This window comes from Nycticebus coucang, chromosome 14 (assembly GCF_027406575.1).
Source record: "Nycticebus coucang isolate mNycCou1 chromosome 14, mNycCou1.pri, whole genome shotgun sequence".
Lineage (NCBI taxonomy): Eukaryota > Metazoa > Chordata > Mammalia > Primates > Lorisidae > Nycticebus > Nycticebus coucang.
Window position 1 is genome coordinate 9078477 of NC_069793.1, and position 25007 is coordinate 9103483.

At 47.6% G+C, this 25007-nt stretch overlaps 1 protein-coding gene across 3 annotated transcripts; it reads left to right on the plus strand.

Annotated features, from left to right (window-relative positions):
* Positions 1 to 3069: 3069 nt before the first annotated feature.
* Positions 3070 to 24292, plus strand: DPF2 (double PHD fingers 2). 3 transcript variants are annotated; one of them, XM_053561025.1, is made up of 12 exons: positions 3077 to 3366; positions 9538 to 9698; positions 10546 to 10653; positions 11268 to 11431; positions 13200 to 13292; positions 13444 to 13522; positions 14017 to 14058; positions 15087 to 15224; positions 15312 to 15440; positions 15633 to 15745; positions 17409 to 17490; positions 22996 to 24292. In XM_053561025.1, exons 1-12 carry the CDS (start codon positions 3335 to 3337, stop codon positions 23070 to 23072), a joined length of 1218 nt encoding a protein of 405 aa, XP_053417000.1. In that variant the 5' UTR covers positions 3077 to 3334; the 3' UTR covers positions 23073 to 24292. The 3 variants fall into 3 exon arrangements, with proteins under 3 accessions (XP_053416999.1, XP_053417000.1, XP_053417001.1); XM_053561026.1 differs by lacking the exon at positions 14017 to 14058 and having other exon boundaries at positions 3082 to 3366; XM_053561024.1 differs by lacking the exon at positions 14017 to 14058 and having other exon boundaries at positions 3070 to 3366; positions 15087 to 15440.
* Positions 24293 to 25007: the final 715 nt, after the last annotated feature.

The window sequence follows — 25007 nt, forward strand, 5'->3', positions numbered from 1 at the left end:
ACAAAAATAAAAAAATAAAAAAGCAAAAAAAAAAGAACCCAAAAAATATACATATACAGAGAAGTATACAAATCTTGTGTAGCTTGATAAATTTGTATAAAGCGAAAAAATCTGTGTAACCACTATGCTAAGGGAGAAAAAGAACCATTACTGGCAGCACCTGTGGCTCAAGCGGCTAAGGCGCCAGCCACATACACCTGAGCTGGTGGGTTCGAATCCAGCCTGGGCCCACCAACAACGATAGCTGCAACCAAAAAATAGCCAGGCATTGTGGCGGGCGCCTGTAGTCCCAGCTACTTGGGAGGCAGAGGCAGGAGACTGCTTGAGCCCAGGAGTTTGAGGTTGCTGTGAGCTGTGATGCCACAGCACTCTACCCAGGGTGACAGCTTGAGTCTCTGTCTCAAAAAAAAAAAAGTGAAAAAAAATAAGCAGCAGCACTTTGGTAGCCACCTCATGCCTCCTCTCCTGACTTCTGTCCCCACAGATTAGTGTGTCTGTGTAACATAAGTATGTTCTTTTTTTTAATCTTTTGGATTTGGCTTCTTTTTAAGCCAAAGTTCAATATTAAGTTCAATATTAAGTTTTCAAGATTCATTCACATTGTCATACATTCATTCATTCATGTCACCACTATTTAATTCATTCTACTGCTGATGGGCATTTGTGTTGTTTCCAATTTGGAGCTATTATAAATAATGCTGTTATAAATATTCTTGTACAGATTTTTGGTATATATCCAGGAATGGACTTGGTGAGTCATAGGATATATATATGTTCTGTTCTAGTGCTAGCATACTTTTTTTCTTTTTTAGAGACAAGGTCTCACTTTCCTTATCTTTCCAAGGCTGGTCTCAAACTCTTGGCCTCCAGCAACCCTCCTGCCTCAGCCTCTCAGAATGCTAGAATTATAGGTGTAAGCCACCAAACTGAGCCAATGCTAGCATTCTTTTGATCCCTACTTTGGCTTTATCTTTGATATCCCTCAATCCCACAATCATTTGGTTCCTAGGGGTAAAAAAATACAGAGTGTACCAGAATATCATCTCTGGATTTTTCTCCCAAGCTGCTTGATACCCATTCTGTACATTTTGCTCCTAATGAAGAGTTAGCAATGGCAAAGAGCTCACAACTCTGATTGTAAGGCACAGTGATGGTAAGCTGTGTTCTGATTCTGAAATATTAAAATAAGTGTGGGGGTAGGGAATTTGTGCATCTTGGAATTGGTGATCTAAGGTATAATATAGAACTGACCGCAACCAAAGACCAAGCCCTAGGGACTTTCACAGAGGTTGAACAGAAATGGGAGGCTGAAGGAGTTCCGGTAAGGTAGGGCAGCCAGGACGGAGTGGTGCTCAGAGACCTGGAGAAGAGTTTGAAAAAGGAGGGTATAGCCAATGGTGTCACAGGCCCATGAGGACAGAGAATAGATCTCTACATCTGTTGAAATAGAGGTTGTGATGACTTTCTTTTTTTTAGACAGGGTCTCACTCTGTCACCCAAGCTGGGTGCCATGGTGCCATCATACCTCACTGCAGCTTCACACTCCTGGGCTCAAGTGATCCTCTTGCCTCAGCCTCCTAAGTAGCTAGGACTAAATTACACCCAGTGTAAAATAATTTTTTTTTAGAGATGGGGTGGGGTGGGGGTGGGGAAGCGGGTCTTGCTATGTTGTACAGGCTGGTCTTGAACTCCTGGCCTCAAGTTATCCTCCCTCCCTGGCCTCTTAAAGTGCTGGGACTACACTTGTGAGTGCAGTGTACCTAGCTGAAATTGTAACAACTTTGTTAGGAGCTATTTCAAATGAAAGGGTGGGTACAAAATCCCCATTAAACTGGGTGGAAGATGGCGGCGCCTGTGGCTCAGTAAGTAGAGCGCCAGTCCTATATACCGAGGGTGATGGGTTCGAACCTGACCCCAGCCAAACTGCGACAAAAAAATAGTTGGGGGGCGGCGCCTGTGGCTCAGCGGGTAGGGCGCCGGCCCCATATGCCGAGGGTGGCGGGTTCAAACCCAGCCCCGGCCAAACTACAACAAAAAAATAGCCAGGCGTTGTGGCGGGCGCCTGTAGTCCCAGCTACTTGGGAGGCTGAGTCAAGATAATCACCTAAGCCCAAGGATTTGGAGGTTGCTGTGAGCTGTGTGACGCCACGGCACTCTACGGAGGGCGATAAAGTGAGACTCTGTCTCTACAAAAAAAAAAATAGTTGGGCGTTGTGGCGGGCGCCTGTAGTCCCAGCTACTCGGGAGGCTGAGGCAAGAGAATCGCTTAAGCCCAGGAATTGGAGGTTGCTGTGAGCTGTGTCGCTTAAGCCCAGGAATTGGAGGTTGCTGTGAGCTGTGTGAGGCCACGGCACTCTACCGAGGGCCATAAAGTGAGACTCTGTCTCTACAAAAAAAAGGAATGGGGTGATAAAGTAGGACTTGGGCTTAAGGAAGAGCTTTTGATTTTTTGGTAAGGCATGTTTGCACACAGATTTGCTTTTAACAGTAAAGGAGAAATGAAATGGTACAGAAGATAGAGGGATAGTTGGAGGCGGTTAAAGTTCATCAGAACCTAAGTAGACAGAGTGAACTTAAGAATAAGAACCAAGGAAGAAGAGACAGGAACAGTGAAGTTCAGAAGCTGGGTTTAGTAGCAGGAAAGTATGGTAACTTTTTTTTTGGTTTTTGGCCAGGGCTGGGTTTGAACCCACCACCTCCGGCATATGGGACCGGCACCCTACCCCTTGAGCCACAGGCGCCACCCAGTATGGTAACTTTTGTCAGATTGCAATAGTCAAGCCAAAGAACTGCCCAGTTCTGGGCGTTTACTTTCGTCTCCCTAAAATGGGGACGTATTTGGGAGCACAAGCGGACTGCACCATCACTCACTTCAGCTACTCACCAGCTCCTCACCTACGAAGGAGGGCAAAGGGTTAACCACGTGGTTAAACGTCAGCTAGGTGGCAGGACACACGCGCTCCATCCAACCTATCTCGGGAGCCCGCCCCAGCTTCCACTAACCTTTAGTATTCTCACTTCTGCACCAGGTCAGATCCTCCCTCCCTCCTCCCGCTGCTCTAACTGGGAGAAGCTCCAGTCGCAACAACAGGGCGCGCACCCATCTCCAGTTGCGCCTGCGCGTCGGGCCCCTGCGGGTTATCAAGGCTTTTCCTTCTAGTATACCCAGCAAGCGGACGCGAAGCTCGTTCTCCAGCGCTCGCTCTCGTGCGCGCCCGCGTGCCCGGGAGGCGTCTGCGCAGAGGGAAGAGGAAACTGGTGCCCCAGCGCAGTCCCGGCGCCTGCGCGCCGTGGGTTTCGGGGCCTCCCGGCCTGAGGGAGAAAAGCAGGGAAGATGGCGGCTGTGGTAGAGAATGTAGTGAAGCTGTGAGTGGTGGTTTCTTTCTCTCCTAGGCCGGGCGGTGTTGTAAGGGGCCTGGAGGTAGTGGGCGGTGCGGGAAGAGACGAGGCAGGGAGAGGGACGTGCTCGGGAAGACCATGTTGCGACTCCTAGTGGGAAGGGAAACGGGAGACTCGGAAAAAGACATTGCGCTTCTTTGGAAACTTGTGGAGGCCCAGAGGGGGGCACACTGGAACCCCGGACTGGAAGCCTCCCTGTGAGGCCGTGTGATCTGAGCGCCCCGCGGGGCCAGAGTATGGCGCCCTAGCTGCGTACGAGAAACACGGTCCGGCTGCTCTCCGAGACGCTGAGGCCCGGGCTGCCCCAGTGCGAGCCCCGGCCGACCCCTCCCCATCTGCTGCCCGCGGCCAGCCCTGGAGCAACAGGCTCGGCGGCCCCTGGGGGTGTTAGGACTGCAGGACTGTTACAGTTCTAAGCGGCCCCGTGACGTTTGGGAGAAGTCTTAGTAGCAAGAACCCGAAACTAAAAATATTCTTGGGAAGAATTTGTCGAGGAGCAGATACAGAAGGGAAAGAACTTCAGGGGAGTGGGTGTTTACGCCGGCCAGTCGCAGCCATCAAAAACCGGGAACAACTTAAGAGCATAAAGGGACGTCTAACTGGGCATTCTTACTATACGATACCGTTGTACTGGTCAGATTTCGAGCAAAGTTAAAGTTAATGGTTGTTGGGAACATAGAAACTGATCTATTAGCTGCTTTCTGTGAGTTAAAGATGTTTTGGGACTTGATTTGTTCCCAGCCTGCTTCCTCCCCGAGGAAGAATCTGAATGAAATTTGAAATGAGTTAATGCCCGGTACGTGAACAGAGCACGCTTTTAAAGGGTTTATTGGGCTTGGTGCAAGGGTAGGAAAATGGAGCGCTGTCTAGCTGTCCAGTCAGGGTTTTCGACTGGATGACGGTAAAGGCTGGGGATCCACAGCTTCTCCTCTTTGTCATGGGCTGCTCTCCCTCCCTTCCCCAAGAGCCTTCTTTAAGGGTAAGTTGCATCTCCCTTCTGCCTAGAGCCTTTTCTTTGAGCAGGCTTTTCCACTTCCATTAAGCTAAGTGCCTTCTTGTAGTTTTTTTTTTTTTTTAACTTGCTTTCTGCTTTATCCTGCTGCCTCTTTCAGCCATCCCTCCTCCTAACACTATTATCTTTCTCTCTGATCTGCCCACTCCTGTTTCCCCAGCTCTTTCCTCAGGCTGACATTTTTCTCAATTTAGAAATGACACTGTTGATATAGCATTTATATAGTTATCCTTCCTGACTCAGATATTTTTTCTTTGTTTCTCTGCCCCTTCTCTTTGTTGACTTCCCCCATCCCATTGTAACCAAAAGATTTACACAGGTTTCATGATTATCGAAAAAGAATCACAGCTCCTTTCCTGGGAAATCTTACTGTCCTGGGGAAATGTCAAACTTGCCTGGGTTTGGAGTGTTACGTGTAATGAGGTTTTTCATGTTGGAAGACTTTCTTCAGGGAAAGAAAGTCTGCCAGCTTTGTCATGTAGTGTTATTAAGTTCTAATAATGAAAAAACAGTTCTCTTTTCTTTCTTTTTTTTTGTGATTTTTGGCCGGGGCTGGGTTTGAACCCGCCACCTCCGCCATATGGGACCGGCGCCCTACTCCTTGAGCCACAGGCGCCGCCCAAAAAAACAATTTTCTTCTCCTGATTTCTAGATGCATTGACCAGAACAGTCGTTTTAAGAATGGGCTTCCATTCTTCCTGCACCATTCTTACCCTGGAAGGAGATGCTTTTCTAGTGCTTCTCTTGATTATACACCAAGTCTTCTGACAGCTGAGGTTATATGTTGAGGTCAGGAGTACTAGCCCATCTCTTCTAACTTGAATCTTGTCCTGGGCAAGGAATATGTAAATTGACTATCCCTCCCAAATGGGATGCAGGATTGAAACAGTCCTTTTTTTTCTTTTGAGACAAAGTCTCAAGCTGTTGCCCTGGGTAGAGTGCCACAGCGTCACAGCTTACAGCAACCTCCAACTCCTGGGCTCAAGTGAGTCTCCTGCCTCCGCCTCCCAAGTAGCTGGGACTACAGGTGCCCGCCACAACGCCCGGCTATTTTTTGGTTGCAGCCGTCATTGTTTGGCAGGCCCTGGCTGGATTTGGACCCGCCAGCTCAGGTGTATGTGGCTGGTGTCTTAGCAGCTTGAGCCACAGGCACCAAGCCTGAAACAGTCTTTAATGGGTCTTACTAGGGCAAAATAATAGTATAAAATAGCTGTGGCTGCTAAATAATATTAACTTGAAATTTCTTGCTGCAGGACCCCTAGGTTCTTAAGAACTCTCTCTCATTCTTTCTTGCTCTCTTTATCAGACTCTTTCCCTGCTCCCTCCACTCTCTTTTCAGTGTTTCATTCCCAGCCCTCATACCCACAAGACTGCTCCACCTTTTGAAATTTCACTTAACTTGCAAGAGCTCTGACAGAACATCTCATTCATTCCTGGTAAAATGGTTTCCATCCTCCTTGCTCTGACTTTGTGGCCCTCAGCCAGTCTGGCCTTTCCTTCTGTTTGACTTCAGTGTCATTATCAATTCCCATCAACACAAACAAAGGAGCTGCTGAACTCAGCCTTGTTTATCTCACGTTTTACTCTGTGTGGTCAGGATGTGGCTGCCTCCTAAAGGCAAGCAAATGTGAAAATGTGAACCTGCTCCATTATCCCCCCTGCTTTCCTGCACAAGATCCAGGCCCACCTCAGATTACAGTCATTACAGCTCTTTGAATCAAGCCAAACTGTACTGTGGTATTTTCATCTCTTTGTGTGGTATATGTCTGTTTCACTTGCTAGAAACATGCTAAGCTGTACAGGGTGGTTTATTGTGACTTCTCACTGAAGGCCTTCATCAGATTGTAGGGCAGAGTTTGTTGATGTAGCCCAATGTATAGACATAAATTCAGCTTCTTATACCTGGGCTCTCTTTCATGTAGAATCCTGTTATATCTAGTCCAGTCCACTGGACTAGAGCTCATCTAGAGGAGAACTAAGGTCCACCTGGGTTAAGCAAATGTCCATGTTCTGTGGTGACTTGCAGACTAGCCAAGGACTTTTTATTATCAAGTCAAGTCTGTGTTCCAGACATCTTCATAGGTATTAGAGATGCTATGGAAAGGAAATTGTCTCTTCTCTCAGTTTATGATTGATTGACTATAAATGTGAATTCTTAAAGTGATTGTTAAACCTTGAAGGACAAGAATACAATTGGTTCTGTTTACACGCTTCTTAGCACCAGATAACTCCTAGCACTGTGTGGTTTTCCAACTTATTAAGGTACTTAGCCCTTCATTCAGATTTCCAATTGAGCCTTTTGAGACCAAGAAGATTCTTTACTACATAATCTGATTGTGTGAGAATGGGGAGGGGTCCAAGATGAGCCTTAGCAAAAACAGATTTCATATCAGTACTCAATAAAAGCTTCAAGAACTTGGGCGGTGCATGTGGCTCAGTGGGTAAGGCGCCAGCCCCATATACCAAGGGTGGCAGGTTCAAACCCGGCCCCGACCAAACTGCAACAAAAAAATATCTAAGCGTTGTGGTGGGTGCATGTGGTCTCAACTACTCAGGAGGCTGAAGCAAGAGAATCACCTAAGCCCAGGAGTTGGAGGTTACTGTGAGCTGTGTGATGCCATGGCACTCTACTGAGGGTGATAAAGTGAGACTGTCTCTACCAAAAAGAAAAAAGCTTTAAGAACTTAAGGTATTTCAGATGTCTTCCATAAATGTAAAATTAGTACAAGAGATTAATAAGTTGGTTAAAAGCCTCGTTCTAAATTCAAAAGATATAAAAAGGCACATGGAAGAAACTGCCCTAGTCACCCAGTTTTTCTCCCTGGAGGCTTATAGTTTCTTTTTTTTTTTTTTTTGGCCGGGGCTGGGTTTGAACCCACCACCTCCGGCACATGGGACCGGCACCCTACCCCTTGAGCCACAGGTGCCACCCCAAGAGGCTTATAGTTTCTTTTTCTTAATTTTTTTTTTTTTTTTTTTGAGACAGAGTCTCACTTTGTTGCCCTTGGTAGAGTGCTATGGCATCACAGCTCACAGCAACCTCAAACTCTTGAGCTCAAGCAATCTTGCCTCAGCCTCCCAAGTAGCTGGGACTACAGGCACCCGCCACAATGCCTGGCTATTTTTAGAGATGAGGTCTTGCTCTGGCTCAGGCTGGTCCTTAACCTGTGAGCTCAGGCAATCTGCAGGCCTCAGCCACCAGCCCGGACCTACCCCTGCTTTTTATTTTTTTGGCTTGCAGTTTCTTATCCATCTCTGCTATATAAATGGTAGTATCCTGTGACACCTCAGCACACACCTTGCTTTTTTTTCCTAGTTATCTTGGAAATTGTTTAACACATTGACTGCCAAAGTAGAATAAAAATGTTGAAAACAAAATGATCCTTTCTAATTTAATGAAGCATTTGTTATTTTTTTGTTTTCTGTTCATGAGTTATATACAACTCGCATGGCGTAAGGATCATTTTTCATACTGCATGCCACATGAGTTGTATGTGACTCACAACATAATGAATTTGTTTCTGAAAATTGAGGGTTTTTTTCATTCTACAAGTATTGAGTTGTATCTGGCGTAGACCTTGGATGATGCTGGATGACTACCTTTGAATCATACCCCCTAAGCATGTGCATACTATCATTGATTTCATTCAAAGAGCCTCCAGCACAATCAGTAGTTATGATGATCGGAGAACACAGTCTAGCATGTGTGATGGACTTGGGTTGGCCAGCTGGAACAGGTGCCAGTTGACAGCGAAAACAGTGAGCAGAGGTTTCACAGCTTCATGTGGTCCTGGGCTCAAAACTAGTGTGAGTTAAATGCAACTCACATGGCAGTTATGTATTAATATCAGTACATGAAGAGCACCCTCTTTTAAATTTTTTTTTGAGACAGACTCTGACCATGTCACCTTCGGTAGAGTGCTGTAGCTTCATAGCTCACAGCAACCTTAAACTCTTGGGCTTACGTGATTCTCTTGCCTCGGCCTCCCAAATAGCTGGGACTACAGGCACCTGCTGCAACGCCTGGCTGGTTTTTTTTTGTTGCAGTTGTCATTGTTGCTTTAGCTAGCCCAGGCTGGGTTTGAACCCACCAGCCTCGGTGTATGTGGTCGGCGCCACCCTTTTTTTAATGCCTAAATCAAATTTCATGGTATGGATTTACTGAAGTTTGCAAAACAAAATCCCCTAGACCTTGTTTTTTGTTTTTTTTTAGAGACAGGCTCACTTTGTTGCTCTTGGTAGAGTGCTGTGGCGTCATAGCTCACAACAACCTCAAACTCTAGGGCTCAAGCAATTCTCTTACTTCAGCCTCACAAGTAGCTGGGACTACAGGCACCTGCCATAACACCCAGCTATTTTTAGAGATGAGGTCTCTCTCTGGCTCAGGCTGGTCTTGAACTTGTGAGCTCAGGCAATCCACCCACCTTGGCCTCCCAGAGTGCTAGGATTATAGGTGTGAGCCAACTCGCCCAGCCCCCTAGACCTTGTTGAACTCTTTCCCATCTCTGTTAAGAGGGACTAACATTTGTTTCTCAGAGTCAAGAGTGTTAACATCTTTTTTTTTTTTTTTTTTTTTTTTGAGACAGAGTCTTACTATGTTGCCCTTGAGAGAGTGTCATGGTGTCACAGCTCACAGCAACCTCCAACTTCTGGGCTTAAGCAATTCTCTTGCCTCAGCCTCCCAAATAGCTGGGAGTATAGGTGCCCACCACAATGCCCAGCCATTTTTTGGTTGTAGTTGTTACTGGTGTTTGGCAGGCCCAGGGCTGCCAGCTCTGGTGTATGTGGTCGGCGCCTTAGCCACTAGAGCTACAGGCGCCAAGCCAAAAGTATTAACATCTTAACTAGTATAGGGCTGAACTCATGAGAAACCCTATTTAAAGGCTCTTAAGTCAGATTAGATGCATGATAATATCACGTTATCCCTGATGGTAATTTATTTGTAAAGTACCATTAGTGATGGACCTTGGTGTCCTATGAGACAGAAATGAAGACAAGTAGAACCAAAGAGACAGTCTCCCAGTCCCTCGAGCCTTCTAGAGAAGCAGATGGCAGGGGAGCAGAATAGCTCAGCATCCCACACCTCCTGCCCCAACACACACACCTGATTTTTATCTTTCTTACAGCCTTGGAGAGCAGTACTACAAAGATGCCATGGAGCAGTGCCACAATTACAATGCCCGTCTCTGTGCTGAGCGCAGCGTACGACTGCCTTTCTTGGACTCACAAACTGGAGTAGCCCAGAGCAACTGTTACATCTGGATGGAAAAGAGACACCGAGGTCCAGGTGAGGGTCCAGACTTGGGAGAACAGGACTCGGTAGCACAAGGGGAAAGAAGTGTCCTCGTCGTAGGTGATGAGGCATTCCCCAGTGCTTTCCGTCTAACAGTTTTTTTTGGTTTTTGGCCGGGGCTGGGTTTGAACCCGCCACCTCCGGCATATGGGACCGGCGCCCTACTCCTTGAGCCACAGGCGCCGCCCGTCTAACAGTTTTTGTTGTTGTTGTTGTTTTTTGTTTTTTGAGACAGAGTCTCACTATGTTGTCCTTGGGAGAGTGCCGTGGCATCACAGCTCACAGCAACCTCAAACTCTTGGGCTTAAACAATTCTCTTGCCTCAGCCTCCTAAGTATCTGGGACTATAGGCACCTGCCACAACGCCTGACTATTTTTTTAGTTGTAGTTTTATTTATTGTATTATAGTTATTATTGTTGTTTAACAGCCCCAGGCTGGGTTTGAACCCACCAGCCCCAGTGTATGTGGCCGGTGCCCTAACTACTGAGCTATGAGCGCCAAGCCTGCTTCCTTTCTTTGGATGGGCATGGTCTTCTTATAACTATAAACCCAGGGCAGGTGAAACTGACAGGTTCATAGCATTATCTTTGTTTTTTTGCCTTGTTCAAGCCATTATTGCACATCATAGAGCTATGTGTTAGCCAAGGCCCCTAAGTTTACATCTATTTTTCTTTGCCACAAACTTTCTCACCCAACCCACTAGATTCTCACTGTCAATGTCAGTTTTCCTCCCTTGCTCTAGAACTCAAAGGCGGTGGTGGGTGCTACTCATTTAGAAAGGGTTTAGTATTATTTTCTAGGGCTGTGTTGGGGCTTGACTTCTTTTCCTTTCTTCCATAGGATTGGCCTCTGGACAGCTGTACTCCTACCCTGCCCGGCGCTGGCGGAAAAAGCGGCGAGCCCACCCCCCTGAGGATCCACGGCTTTCTTTCCCATCTATTAAACCAGGTAAGATGGGCTCAGTGCCTGTTAGCTCAGCGGCTAGGGCCCCAGCCACATACACTGACGCTGGCGGGTTCAAATTCAGCCCGGGCTTGCCAAACAACAATGGCAACTGCAACCAAAAAAAAAAAAAAAGATAGCTGGACATTGTGGCTGGCGCCTGTAGTCCCAACTTCTTGGGAGGCTGAGGCAAGAGAATCACTTAAACCTTAGAGTTTGAAGTTGCTGTGAGCTGTGATACCATGGCACTCTACCTACGGGAACAGCTTGAGACTGTCTCAAAAAAAAAAAAACAACTAGGTAAGGCGCGTCTTCTCGGCAGGAACATGGTCTGCTGCATGGTAAAAGACCTGCTAATTACCTGTTCTTTACCAGGCCAAATGCTAGGTCCTGAGATACTAAAGTGAGTAAGATGAGATTCCTTTCTTTAAAGAGCTCAGTCTAGTAAGAGAGACAGGCAAACATAATTACAGTGCCATTGAACTAGGGTTTCTTGGTTCCTGGACAGCCAGAGAACAGAAGACAGTGACAGGCCTTCAGAAAGCCCCAGCATAATATAGACTCAGAGCAGTCTGCTTTCATGTTTTCTGAGCCTTGCTTCATCCTGGCCTTGCTTGCAGACACAGACCAGAACCTAAAGAAGGAGGGGTTGATCTCTCAGGACGGCAGTAGTTTAGAGGCACTGTTGCGCACTGACCCCCTGGAGAAACGAGGTGCCCCAGATCCCCGAGTTGATGATGACAGCCTGGGCGAGTTTCCTGTGGCCAACAGTCGAGTGCGGAAGGTATGAGATTATACCTCTGGCTAAGGAAACTTCGATGGAAACTAACCTTCTCTTCATAAGGGCCACCCAGTTACTAGAACTGAAGCAGAAGCTATGGGTCACAGCAGGTACCTGCAGTTCTATTCCCACTTCATTCCCTGATTGGTGCTGGGTACTGCCTGGCTTTTCTGTTGCTATCCAGTCTTTCCTACTCCTTCTAAGCACTTGTTTATCCTCTTTTGACATAGAAGTTTTTGTCATAGTTTCTGGTGCCTAAGGCTACGTAAGTGAAACAGACTTGGTTTCTGCCGATGGGGAAAATAAAAATAAGAAGGGCTAGGGCCGGGCGTGGTGGCTCACGCCTGTAATGCTAGCACTCTGGGAGGCCTAGGCGGATAGATTGCCTGAGCTCACAAGTTTGAGACCAGCCTGAGCCAGAATAAGACCTCGTCTCTAAAAATATCTGGGTGGCCGGCGCCTGTGGCTCAACAGAGTAGGGCACCAACTCCATATGCCAGAGGTGGCGGGTTCAAACCCAGCCCCAGCCAAAAACTGCAAAAAAAAAATATATCTGGATGTTGTGGCAAGTGCCTGTAGTCCCAGCTACTTGGGAAGCTGAGGCAAAAGGATCACTTGAGCCCATGAGTTTGAGGTTGCTGTGAGCTATGACATCACAGCACTCTACCAAGGGCAACAAAGTGAAACTCTGTCTCAAAAAACAAAACAAACGGGCAGTGCCTGTGGCTTAGTGAGTAGGGCGCCGGCCCCATATACCGAGGGTGGTGGGTTCAAACCCAGCCCCGGCCAAACTGCAACAAAAAAAAATAGCCGGGCGTTGTGGCAGGCGCCTGTAGTCCCAGCTACTCAGGAGGCTGAGGCAAGAGAATCATGTAAGCCCAAGGCTGGAGGTTGCTGTGAGCCGTGTGATGCCATGGCACTCTACTGAGGGCGGTAAAGTGAGACTGTCTCTACAAAAAAAACAAACAAAAACTAAAAATAAGAAGGGCTGGCTGGGCATGGTGGCTCATGCCTGTAATCCTAGCACTCCTGGAAGCCAAGGCAGGTGGATAGCTTGAGCTCACGAGTTCGAGACCAGCCTTAGCAAAAGCAAGACCCTATCTTTACTAAAAATAGAAAAACTGAGGCAAGAAGATTGCTAGAGCCCAGGAGTTGGAGCTATGACGCCATGGCACTCTACCCAGGGTGACAGTTTGAGACTCTGTCTCAAAAAAAAAAAAAAAAAAAGGCTAAAAATTTGCCAGGCACTGTTGCATGCTTTCCTATATGCTTTCTCTTTTAATCTGTATAACCTTAAGGGGTTGGTTCTGTGGTCACCATTTCACAGACAGGCTGAGGCAGATTTAAAAGTTCCCACAAAGTTGCACAAGTAAGCAACCAAGAAAGCTCTTCTTTAAACTAGAGATTGAGTCTTGGGAACCATGGTTAATGTGCTCTTGGGTGGCTAAACAGAGGCAGAGAGGGCCTGGCTGCTTGGGGCATCAGGGAAAGCTTATGGAATCATGCCATTTGATCTGGCCCCTTGGCATAGCAAAAAAGGTATTCCAGGCTAGGGAAACAACATTGAAGAGAGGCACAGAGGAAGGAAAGCCCAAAACACTGAAGGAAGCAGGAATGGGATTGAAGGGTGCTTAAAGGACAGTGGTGAGGAGTGAGACTGCTGTCAGTGGGGCCAGGTCACAGAGGAAGTTCTAGGTGGCCTTGGCCAATCCTGCCATGGGGGGCTTTTGGGTACACATTATTTGTGCTCATCCCAATCCTGTTCACTCAGCGGATCCTAGAACCTGATGACTTTCTGGATGACCTTGATGATGAGGACTATGAGGAAGACACTCCCAAGCGTCGAGGCAAGGGGAAATCCAAGGTGAGAGGCCAGCCTAGGACTTACAGTCTAGAATGTCTTAATTCTTATGCTTGCCATTTTTCCCTTCAAGTGACATTAGTAGCCACTTTCAGTACAATTTTAACTCCTCAGGCCTAGATACCTCAGTAAGGACTTTTTTTGTTCTTGGCAGGGTAAGGGTGTGGGCAGTGCCCGTAAGAAGCTGGATGCTTCCATCCTGGAGGATCGGGACAAGCCCTATGCCTGTGACAGTGAGTGCCTCACTAGTGGGTGGGTAGTCTTTGCCTTGGACCCAGCTCCTGCTCAGGATATGAGAGGAGGGAGGGCTGTGTTTTTGCCTGGAGTTATAAAACAAGCCTGGGCTCTCATCCTGCCTGTTGGCTGACTGGTTCCCTCTGAGGCCTCTGCTACTTGGGTGGGACCTGCATGCTCTGGGAGAGATTTCTGCTGTTCTCTGGGGTGGGAGTGCGTGTTGGGCGGGGACAGCAGTCAGGGTTGGCCTCTCAATAGATGGCATGCACGTCTGTTGGCCCCAGTCAAGTCAGGGCCCCAGGATCCAACACTAAGTTTTTCAATGACTGTTTTCTTTCCCGTCCTCTCTGGCTTGCCCCGCTTCTGTCTCTCTACCCTGGGAGACCATCGCCGTTGGGGTTTTTCTTTCGCTTGCTCCGCTTTCCTGCTGCTGCTGCTCCTGTCTCAAGTGTGTCAAGGCCTTCTTCTCATGACTTTTCTTTCTGTCTTTCAGATAGTTTCAAACAAAAGCATACCTCGAAAGCGCCCCAGAGAGGTAGCTCTCTCAACTTTTCAGACTTTTGGTTTTCCTGTCCCTTTTTCCCTCCTCCCTTGTTCCTCCTGCCTTTCTAATTTCCTGTTGTGCTAATTTTAAAACCTGTGGAATGGCATGGGGTAGGAGTGGTGGAACTTCTGCTGTGCTCCACTCTTCAAGTCCTAGAAGCTGCCTTTACTTCTGCTCGTCTCTCACAGCCTGCTCTTAGAGATGCTCAGCCTAGTGTGGGGCAGCTTCAGGGGCATCATAAGGAGCCCATTGCAGACGGATCCACCTGCTACCCTCCCTGAACAAGCACTTGGTGGTTAGCTGATGTTAACTACCATCCCACCACCGCCTCCTCCATTCTCTCTCCCCCTTCCTTGCCTGCTGGCCCAAGTGCCCGTCTTAGTATCTGCTCAAGATTATAGGCTACCTCGTGGGGATCTGCTTTCCTTGCTAGTTGGTGGGGGCTGGACAGGACACGGATGTGGGAATGTATTTGGATTTCTGTGGGGGATCACCTGCTGCAGCTGACTCAGTTGATAGGTATTCCTAAGAGATTCCCCCCACCAGTTTATCTACATTCAGCAGAGTTGGCCTTCGTGCTCTCTACCCAGTAACTTAAGCTTTTACCCCACACTTATTGGGGAATAAAAATGTTTGAAGTCTCTTCTTCACCTTTCCCCTTTCCTGCTATGCTGCAGGACTATAGAAATTTCCTTCCCTTCCCTAATTTGGAGCTCCCCAGCCCGTAACTGTTCCTAGGTCAAGCAGTGATGGGGCAAAGGGCCTCCCAGAAGCCAGTGTGAAAGAGTAGTGGTGACCATGGGGTTGATTTTGGGAGCACTGGAAGGCTAGAGTGTCTTGGGATCTGATGCTCTAGACCAAGAGGAGGGGGCCTCACAAAAGCCCTGTTCCAGAACAGAGCTGGTGGTGGTGGGGGAGGTTGCCCTCTCTGGCTCAGGTGGAACTCCACAGCTGGCAGGGATGGGGATGTGGCACTCTTGTATCCTAACACCTTCCTCTGCAATCTTCTCCCCACTCAGTTTGTGGGAAACGTTACAAGAACCGACCAGGCCTCAGTTACCACTACGCCCACTCCCATTTGGCTGAGGAGGAGGGGGAGGACAAGGAAGACTCCCAACCACCCACTCCTGTTTCCCAGAGGTCAGAGGAGCAGAAATGTAAGCTGAGGAGTTGGTCTGTTTACAAACCCCTTTTCACAGGGATGAGACTCAGGGACATTGTCTCAGTTCCCTTTCTCTCTGTAGCCAAGAAGGGTCCCGATGGACTGGCCTTGCCCAACAATTACTGTGACTTCTGTCTGGGCGACTCAAAGATCAACAAGAAGACAGGACAGCCTGAGGAGCTAGTGTCCTGTTCTGACTGTGGCCGCTCAGGTACCTCCTCCCTCCAAGAGAAGTTTCCTGTCACTTACAGTCCCCAAGAGGTTCTTGCCTTGCCAACTTCTAGTGCTGTCACAGTCAACCAGCTCACCTCACTTCTGGCCAAGAGAAGGTGTAGCCACAGACAGGGGATCCTCTCTTCTCCACCCATTTTCAGCTGCTGTTTCACTCGGTTTCCCCCTACAGGGCATCCCTCTTGCCTCCAGTTCACCCCTGTGATGATGGCGGCGGTGAAGACCTACCGCTGGCAGTGCATTGAGTGCAAGTGCTGCAACATCTGTGGCACCTCTGAGAACGATGTACGTACCTGCCCCCTCCTGGCTAGCTCCTTCTGGGCTTTACTGTTCTTCCAAAAGTTCCCTCTAGAGTAAGGAGAGTGAGCTTGCTGTTACAGAAACAGGATCCCTCCCACTTCCTACCCTATCCCCCCAGTAGCCTAACTGAAGCACATAAGTCACTTACATGTTAAGTACTGACCTTGTGGCATACATTGTTCTAGAGACTAAGGGTACTAAACAAGACAAATCAGGTCCCCCCACCTTCCCGGATTTACATTCTTACAGGAACAGCAATAATCAAGGTAATGAGTGAGATTTGTATGATAGACCATGAATGAAATGAAACCAATAATGTGGCAAAGAGTAACTGGATGACTAATTTAGACTTGACAGTCAGAGATGGCTCTTCTGAGGAGGTGCTGTTGGCGTCAAAATTTGGATGATACTAAGGAGCCATTCCAAGCAGGTTTGGAGGTAGAGCCAGGGCAGAGGCCTTTCAGGTGGACAAGGTGATATACTTGGATGGAGTCTTTTGTCTGTGGGAGAGCATGGCAGGGGATGAGATGGGCTAGGTCTTGGGGACTGGGTTCTGTCCTAAATGTAAGAGAAACTATTAGAGGGATTGATTTATTTATTTATTTTTGAGACAGAGTCTCAACTATGTCGCCCTAGGTAGAGTGCTGTGGTGTCACAGCTCACAGCAATCTCCAACTCTTGGGCTTAAGCAATTCTCTTGCCTCAGCCTCCCAAGTAGCTGGGACTACAGGCGCCTGCTACAATGCCCAGTTATATTGGAGGGTTTTAATCAGGGGAGAGACACTGCCTCAAATTTTTTATTCTTATTTTGAGACAGAGTCTCACTCTGTGACCCTAGCTAGAGTGGCATAGCAACCTCAAACTCTTGGGCTCGAGGGATCCTCTTGCTTCAACCTCCCGAGTAGCTAGGACTATAGTCATATACCACCATGCCCGTCTAGTTTTTCTAGTAGAGATGGAGTCTCACTCTTGCTCAGGCTGGTCTTGAACTCCTGAGCTAAGGCTATCTACCCACCTCGGTCTCCCAGAGTGCTAGGATTATAGGCATGAGCCACCGTGCCTGTCCCTGTCTCACATTTTATAATAAAAAGATAGCTTTGGCGGGCAGCGCCTGTGGCTCAGTGAGTAGGGCGCCGGCCCCATATACCGAGGGTGGTGGGTTCAAACTCAGCCCTGGCCAAACTGCAACAAAAAAATAGCCGGGTGTTGTGGTGGGCACCTGTAGTCCCAGCTACTCGGGAGGCTGAGGCAAGAGAATCACCTAAACCAGGAGTTGGAGGTTGCTATGAGCTGTGATGCTATGGCACTCTGCCAAGGGTGATAAAGTGAGATTCTTTCTCTTAAAAAAAAATAAAAGATAGCTTTGGCTGTCCTTTGGAAGGTAGATGATAGAGAACTGGAGTGGAGGCTGTTGTGATCAGCCAGGGTCTGGCAGGATGTGGGGGAGGGATGGCAGTGACTAGATCTGGACTGGAGATGGATAACAGTGTTTCCTACCCAAAATTCCTGCATCTCTTACTTGCCAGCTATGCTGCTCCTCTCTCTGGAAGTAACAGTAGTGTCACAGAAGCCCCCTTCTTACTCTTTACCCCCAGTGGCCTAACTGAGGCACATAAGTCACTCAGCCCCATGTTTTTTCCTACTCTAGGACCAGCTACTCTTCTGTGATGACTGTGATCGTGGCTACCACATGTATTGTCTTACCCCATCCATGTCTGAGCCTCCTGAAGGTAAGTTGCCCAGATCTCTTACTCAAAACAGTGATGTTATTAGTGAGTTGGAAAATACTGAGTTCTGTGTTCTTTCTATTATTAAGTTATTTGTTCTTCCAAATTGGGGAATAAGGCATTTTGCTTTGGCTCAGTTCAGAATAATTTGTTGTTTGTTTTTTTTTGTTGTTGTTGTTGTTTTTTTTGTAGAGACAGAGTCTCACTGTACCGCTCTCGGGTAGAGTGCTGTGGTGTCACACGGCTCACAGCAACCTCTAACTCTTGGGCTTACGCGATTCTCTTGCCTCAGCCTCCCAATTGTTGTTGTTGTTTTTAAGACAGTCTCACTGTGTTGCCCTTGGTAGAGTGCCGTGGTGTCACAGCTCACAGCAACCTCCAACTGTTGGGCTTAAGCAATTCTCTTGTCTCAGACTCCCAAGTAGCTGGGACTACAGGTCCGCCACAATGCCCAGCTATTTTTTGGTTGTAGTTGTCATTGTTATTTGGCATGCCCAAGCTGGATTCGAACCCGCCAGCTCCAATGTAATGTGGCTGGCACCATAGCTACTGAGCTACAGGCACCAAGCCCAGAATACTTTCTTTTTTTTTTTTTGTAGAGACAGAGTCTCACTTTACTGCCCTCGGTAGAGTGCCGTGGCGTCACACAGCTCACAGCAACCTCCAGCTCTTGGGCTTACATGATTCTCTTGCCTCAGCCTCCCGAATAGCTGGGACTACAGGCGCCCACCACAACGCCTGGCCATTTTTTGGTTGCAGTTTGGCCGGGGCCGGGTTTGAACCCGCCACCCTTGGCATGTGGGGCCGGCGCCCTACTCACTGAGCCACAGGCGCCACCCCAGAATACTTTCTTAGCATTTCAATTTAAGGTTTAATGTTTGCACCTTTTCATGAGTTACATTTACAAACACAGAAAATGAACAGCCCAAAAGAAAACAGGTGTTGAGTAGAGAATACCCAAAAGGAATGATTTCTTTTCCTCTAGCCAGTCTAGGAAATTTCTCCATAATTTCCCTCTCAGCTGGATTTCCATGCCTAAACCCCTTCTCTATAAAAATTCAGGAGTTTACTCAGGAGCACACAAAGACCTCAGTAGCTGTTACTGTGCACAGAGGATATGGGCCAGCATTATAGGCCAGAGAAAGTGTTTCACTGTGTAAGCTGGCATGGTGTCTAACACCTGGGGAGATGTTCTTTGGGGAGGCCAAAGCAGGAGGGTTGCTTGAGCTCAGGCATTCAAGACCAGCTGGAGCAAGAGTGAAACCCTATGTCTACTAAAAAAAGAAAAATTAGCCTGGCATCATGGCGTGTTGCTGTAGTCCTGGCTGCTCAGGAGGCTGAGGCAGGAGGATCGCTTGAGCCCAGGAGTTTTGGATTGCAGTGAACTATGATGACATCACTGCACTGTACCCAGGGTGACAGGGTGAGACTGTCAAAATAAAAAAACATGAACTCGAGGTCGGGTGTGGTGATTCATGCCTATAGTCCTAGCACTCTTGCATGCCAAGGTGAGTGGATCACCTGAGCAAAAGTGAACCCTTCTCTAAAATGCCCAGAGTTGTGGCAGATGCCTCTAGTCCCAGCTACTCAGGAGGCTGAGGCAAGAGAATCACTTGAACCCAAGAGTTTGAGGTTGCTGTGAGCTGTGACACCATGGCACTCTACCAAGGGGGACAAAGTAAGACTGTCTCATAAAAAAAGAAAAAAAGCAGTTTGCCCTGTATATAGCTGACTTGTAATACATGTCAAACTGCTGTCACTCCTCTAGAGAATTAGGCCACTAACAAAATCAGAGAGTCCTTTGGTAGCTGCAGGGGAGTGCTCAGCTACTCTCAGGCCCAGTTTGTATATCTGCTTTTGGGAGAATTAGCATGTTTGTGCTTTGTTTTTTAGCCATCGAATATCAATTTGCAAACAAAATCTATACTAACTGCAGAATGGCTTTTCTGTTGAAGTTCCATGGGACACAGAAGTAGTGGAATGCTCACCACATCATCGTATCTCCCAGCAACCTCAGACTCCTGGGCTTAAGTGATCCTGTTGCCTTAGCCTCCTGAGCAACTAGGACTTCAGGCAGGGACCAAGTTAATTTTTCTGTTTTTAGTAGAGACAGAGTCTCGCGCTTGCTTAGACTGGTCTCAAACTTCTGAGCTCAAGAGCTCCTGAACTGTAAATGTTAAAGCAGTTGAGGATTAACCCTTAGAAGTCATCAGATACTCTAAGTTCTAGGTCAGGTTGGGAAACCATGGGCCAAATTCAGCCACAGTCATTTTATGTAGCTTGCAAGCTGTGAATGGTTTTTGCGTTTTTATTTTATTTTACTTTTTTGAGACAAAGTCTCCCTATGTCGCCCTTGGTAGAGTGCTGTGGCATCAAAGCTCACAGCAACCTCAAACTCTTGGGCTTAAGTAATTCTCTTGCCTAAGCCTCCCAAGTAGCTAGGACTATGGGCGCCTGCTACAATGCCCAGCTATTTTTTGTTGCAGTTGTCATTGTTGTTTAGCTGGCCCGGGCCTAGTTGGAACCGGCCATTCTCAGTGTGGGTCGCTGGCGCTGTAACCACTGTGCAACGGATGCCAAGCCAAGGTTTTTGTGTGTTTTTCTTTTTTTTTTTTGCAATTTTTGGCCCGGGCTGGGTTTGAACCTGCCACCTCCAGTATATGGGGACAGTGCCCTACTCATCTGAGCCAAAGGCACGGTTTTCTGAGATCATTGTTTTTTGTAGAGACAAGATCTTGCTTGGCTGGTCTGGAACTTGTAGGCTCAAGTAGTCCTCTTAAAGGGAGTTTGTTTTTTGGTTGTTTTTTTTTTTTTTTTTTTTGAGACAGAGTCTTATTTTGTCACCCTAGGTAGAGTGCTGTGGCATTATAGCTCTCAGCAACCTCAAATTCTTGGGCTCAAGTGATCCTTTTGCCTCAGCCTCCTGAGTAACTGGCACTACAGGTACCTGCCACCATGCCTGGCTATTTTTTTTAGAGACTGGGTCTCACTTTTGCTCAGGTTGGTCTCAAACTCCTGAGCTTAGGCAGTCCACCCGCCTCAGCCTCCCAAAGCACTGGGATTATAGGCATGAGGCGCTGTGCCTGTCTTAAAGGGAATTTTAAGAAAAAGAAGATGTGGGGCGGCGCCTGTGGCTCAGTGAGTAGGGCACCGGCCCCATATGCCGAGGGTGGCGGGTTCAAACCCAGCCCCGGCCAAACTGCAACAAAAAAAATAGCCGGGCGTTGTGGCGGGCGCCTGTAGTCCCAGCTGCTTGGGAGGCTGAGGCAAGAGAATCCCGTAAGCCCAAGAGTTAGAGGTTGCTGTGAGCCGTGTGACGCCACGGCACTCTACCCGAGGGCAGTATAGTGAGACTCTGTCTCTACAAAAAAAAAAAAAAGAAAAAGAAGATGTGAATGAAACTATATGGCTTGGCTCGGTGCCTGTGGCTCAAGCAGCTAAGGCACCAGCCACATATACCTGATATACCTGAGCTGGCGGGATCGAATCCAGCCCAGGCCCGCCAAACAACAATGATGGCTGCAACCAAAAAATAGCCGGGCATTGTGGCAGGTGCCTGTAGTCCCAGCTACTTGGGAGGTAGAGGCAGGAGAATCGCTTGAGCCCAGGAGTTGGAGGTTGCTGTGAGCAGTGATGCTGTGGCACTCTACCCAGGGCGACAGCTTGAGGCTCTGTCTCAAAAAAAAAAAAAGAAAGAAAGGAACTATGTGGCTTACAGAGCCTAAAATGTTTACCATTCTGTCTAGCTCTTTACAGTAAAGTTTTATCAACCCCTGCTTATTGACTTTTGAGTTAGAACGGATCTTCCTCTTACATTTTTGTGTCACATCTCTGAAGAGCTAATAAAAGCTGTGGATCCTTATCTCCAGAATATTGTGTAAATACACACATGTATAATTATGTTTATAATTTTTAGACATTTTGTTGTTTTTTTAAAAAATGGAAGAATCCGGGCTGGCGCAGTGGCTCATGCCTGTAATCCCAGTGCTTTGGGAGGCTGAGGACGCCAAGGTGGGTGGATTGGCTGAACTTAGCAGTTCGAGACCAGCCTGAACCAGAGTGAGACCCCACCTCTAAAAATAGCCAGGGGGCCAGGCTCCATGGCTCACACCTTTGATCCCGGCACTCTGGGAGGCTGAGGTGGGTGGATTGCCTAAATTTACAGGTTCAAGACCAGCCTGAGCCAGGGTGAGACCCCCGTCTCTAAAAATAGCCAGGCGTTGTGGTGGGTGCCTCTAGTTCCAGCTATTTGGGAGGCTGAGTCGAGAGAATCGCTTAAGCCCAAGACTTTGAGGGTGCTGTGAGCTATGACGCTATGGCACTCTACCAAGGGTGATAAAATGAGACTATGTCTCAAAAAAAACAATAGCCAGGCATTAATGATGGGCACCTGTAGTCCCAGCTACTTGGAAGGCTGAGGCAAAGCAAGAAGATTGGTTGAGCACAAGAGTTTGAGGTTTCTGTGAGCTGTGATTCTACGGCACTCTACCAAGGGTGACAAAGTGAGACTCTGTCTCAAAAAAAAAAAAAAAGTGGAAAAATAGAAGAATCCAACCATGGTATATATTATATTAATAAACAAGATGTGGGGGCGGCGCCTGTGGCTCAGTGAATAGGGCGCCAGCCCTGGCCAAACTGCAACAACAAAAAATAAAAAATAAAGGGCGGCGCCTGTGGCTCAGTCGGTAAGGCGCTGGCCCCATATACTGAGGGTGGTGGGTTCAAACCTGGCCCCGGCCAAACTGCAACCAAAAAATAGCCGGGCGTTGTGGCGGGCGCCTGTAGTCCCAGCTACTCGGGAGGCTGAGGCAAGAGAATCGCTTAAGCCCAGGAGTTGGAGGTTGCTGTGAGCTGTGTGAGGCCACGGCACTCTACCGAGGGCCATAAAGTGAAACTCTGTCTCTACAAAAAAAAAAAAAACAAGATGTGAGTGTTAATTTTCTTGTAAGGAACAATTGTGTCCTATTTTTTTTCTGAAACTAGACCCTACTAATCAGGTCCTCAGCCTCTGCTCAGACACCTGGTGATGGTGGGAGCCTGTCTTGCAGAAGTTTTCACAGAAAGCCTTATCTTATGTGGAATCAAAATTGGTTCCTCTGGAGCTTCTATCCTTGATCTTTAGTCTAACCTTTGGGGCCATGTGAACCAAGTCTGGTTCTTCTATAATAACAAGCCCCAAACTGGGACGTTTTAGAAACTTCCTGTCTGCCTAGACCCTTTTACTCCCAGAGCTTCTGATTTAATAGGGCCAAGAGGGCTTGAGCATCTGTATTCTGAAATAGTCCTCCAGATAATTGTTTATTTCCACTGAGAATGGTTTTTCACAATATTTAAAGACCTAGAGATTCCTCCCTTCTCAGGATAACCATGAAACTTGGCTGCTGCAGAGTTTCTCCCATTCCACTGAGAGCTGACCCTATAGTGGAGGATGGGTGCAGAGAGTGGAAGAACAGCAAGCAGGTGAGGGCTGTGTGGGACTAATCCCTACCCCATTGTGCTTCTCTGCAGGAAGTTGGAGCTGCCACTTGTGTCTGGACCTGCTGAAGGAGAAAGCTTCCATCTACCAGAACCAGAACTCCTCTTGATGTGGCCACCTTCCTGTTCCCCACATGTCTATAACTGTTTCTATCCTCCACCATGTTTTTCATACCCACTTTTCCCTTCTTCCTCTTCTCTTTCACAAGTCCAGAGAACCTTGGGGTGGTTGTGCCAACCTGCCTTTGGCAGCAGCAAGCTGAGGTGGCAGCTGTGACTGCCTCTGGCCCCAGGCCCTCAGGGAGAAAGAAGCAGCACACTGCCCCAAGACATAGCTGTGGGCCCAGCTTCTCTCTGCTCTCCATGAAGTGCATTCACTCTGCTTGCCTTGGGCCCAGGCCCTAGTGATCACAGGGTTCAAATAGTGTCCTCTGAGAAGGAGTGGGGGAGCATCTCACTTCTCTCTGCTCTCCTTCCACCCTGGTCTCCAGGCTTTTCTCCCAAAGGTGAGCTAGGCCAGACCCTCTTTGCCAAGAGCAGAGGGAGTGAGCAAGCTGAGGCTGTGCTCATAAGGAGCTTTCCATGCCCTTTGTGCAGCTTAGCCTAGCCTCTTCCCTCCAGAGCGACTCTCTGTGGCCCTCTGTTCCTGCTACACAGGGTCCTTTGCCTGAGCCAGGATGTTCTGTCACTTTCCTGGCTCTGCCCTGTCCCACTCCACTCCACCCCACCCAGAGGGAGTAATAGTTTCACCCTCTTCCCTCTGCTCTCCTGGCTCATTCTCATGAGTAGTCTCTAGTGACCGAAGCATTCCCTACTCTCAGAATTCCCCACCTTCTGCCTCCCCTCCTTACTACCTTTGGTTTTGTGGGGAGAGGAGAAGCATCAGGGGGCCAGGTCAGCAGCTTGGGGCCACAGGGAGATGTTGGATAATGTGCCTGTTTTTTAACATGATGAAAAAGCCTACCTCCAAAATCCCCTTTTTGTTCTTCCTGGACCTGGGCATTCAGCCTCCTGCCCTTAACTGAATTGGGGGCCTCAGCCTCCTGCCCTGTGATTCCTGACTGTGGGATGACAGGGAAGCCACATAGACATCCCATTCTTCCCTTGCACGCTCGCTAGCAGCTGGTAAGGTCTTCACCCTGATTCCTCAAGTTTCCTGCTTAGTGGCACTGACATTAAGTACTAGGGGGTAGTCCATGAGAAACCCTGGAATGGCCTCCCCCTTGGCTGTGGGCAGGCCCAACCCACTGTTGCTTTGGAGTTGAGGTGTCTCTTTTTTCTTTAGTTCCTGTATTCTAAACATGGGTAAAAATAAACATTTTTACACAGAGCCCTCTGCTGGATGATTTATCTCCCAACTCTCCCAGTTAAGGACATTTCATCCTAAAACGTTTCTCCTTAACAGTGGTTTTTAAAAATGTTTTGAAATAGCTTTTTTCTCCAAAATGAAAATTTTTTTGTTGAACCCCCAATATGTAAAACAGATATGAGATTGGTTATTTTGTTAGTTTTAATTTGTTAGGCGAATTCAAGTTTATAATAATTTCTTGTTATAAAGAACAATGAAGCTGTTTTAATCAGTATAAAATTCAGGTTTAAATCAACTTTAGCATCTGTTTATTTCTATTTTTTTATTTTTATTTTTTTGGTTTGGAGAAAATTTTGCTAGACATGGATACATAGTTGAAAGTGGTGCCAAGTTTGTAACAGTTGATCTTGCAATTTCAGATACTTAAAATGGGCCCCAAAACTTGATTATTATATAAATGTAATAGCATTCATAACATAGGCAGCTACTGACATCAACATAGGATTCATGAAGGTTTTTGCAGGAGGAATGAGGACAGGGACAGCCTGAAGAACAAACTGGCCTCACCCTTGTTTGTCTGGCCTGCATTCAGTTGCTTACGGGCTGGGCTGTCAGTCCAGAGCAGGTGCCCCAAGCTTGAACTGCTTTTACTTGCACAGAGTAAATTTCCCTGAAGCCAAAGGGAACATTTTGTCAGCTTAGCTTGACTTGAGTGTTTGCTTTGAAGTGCTTTGCT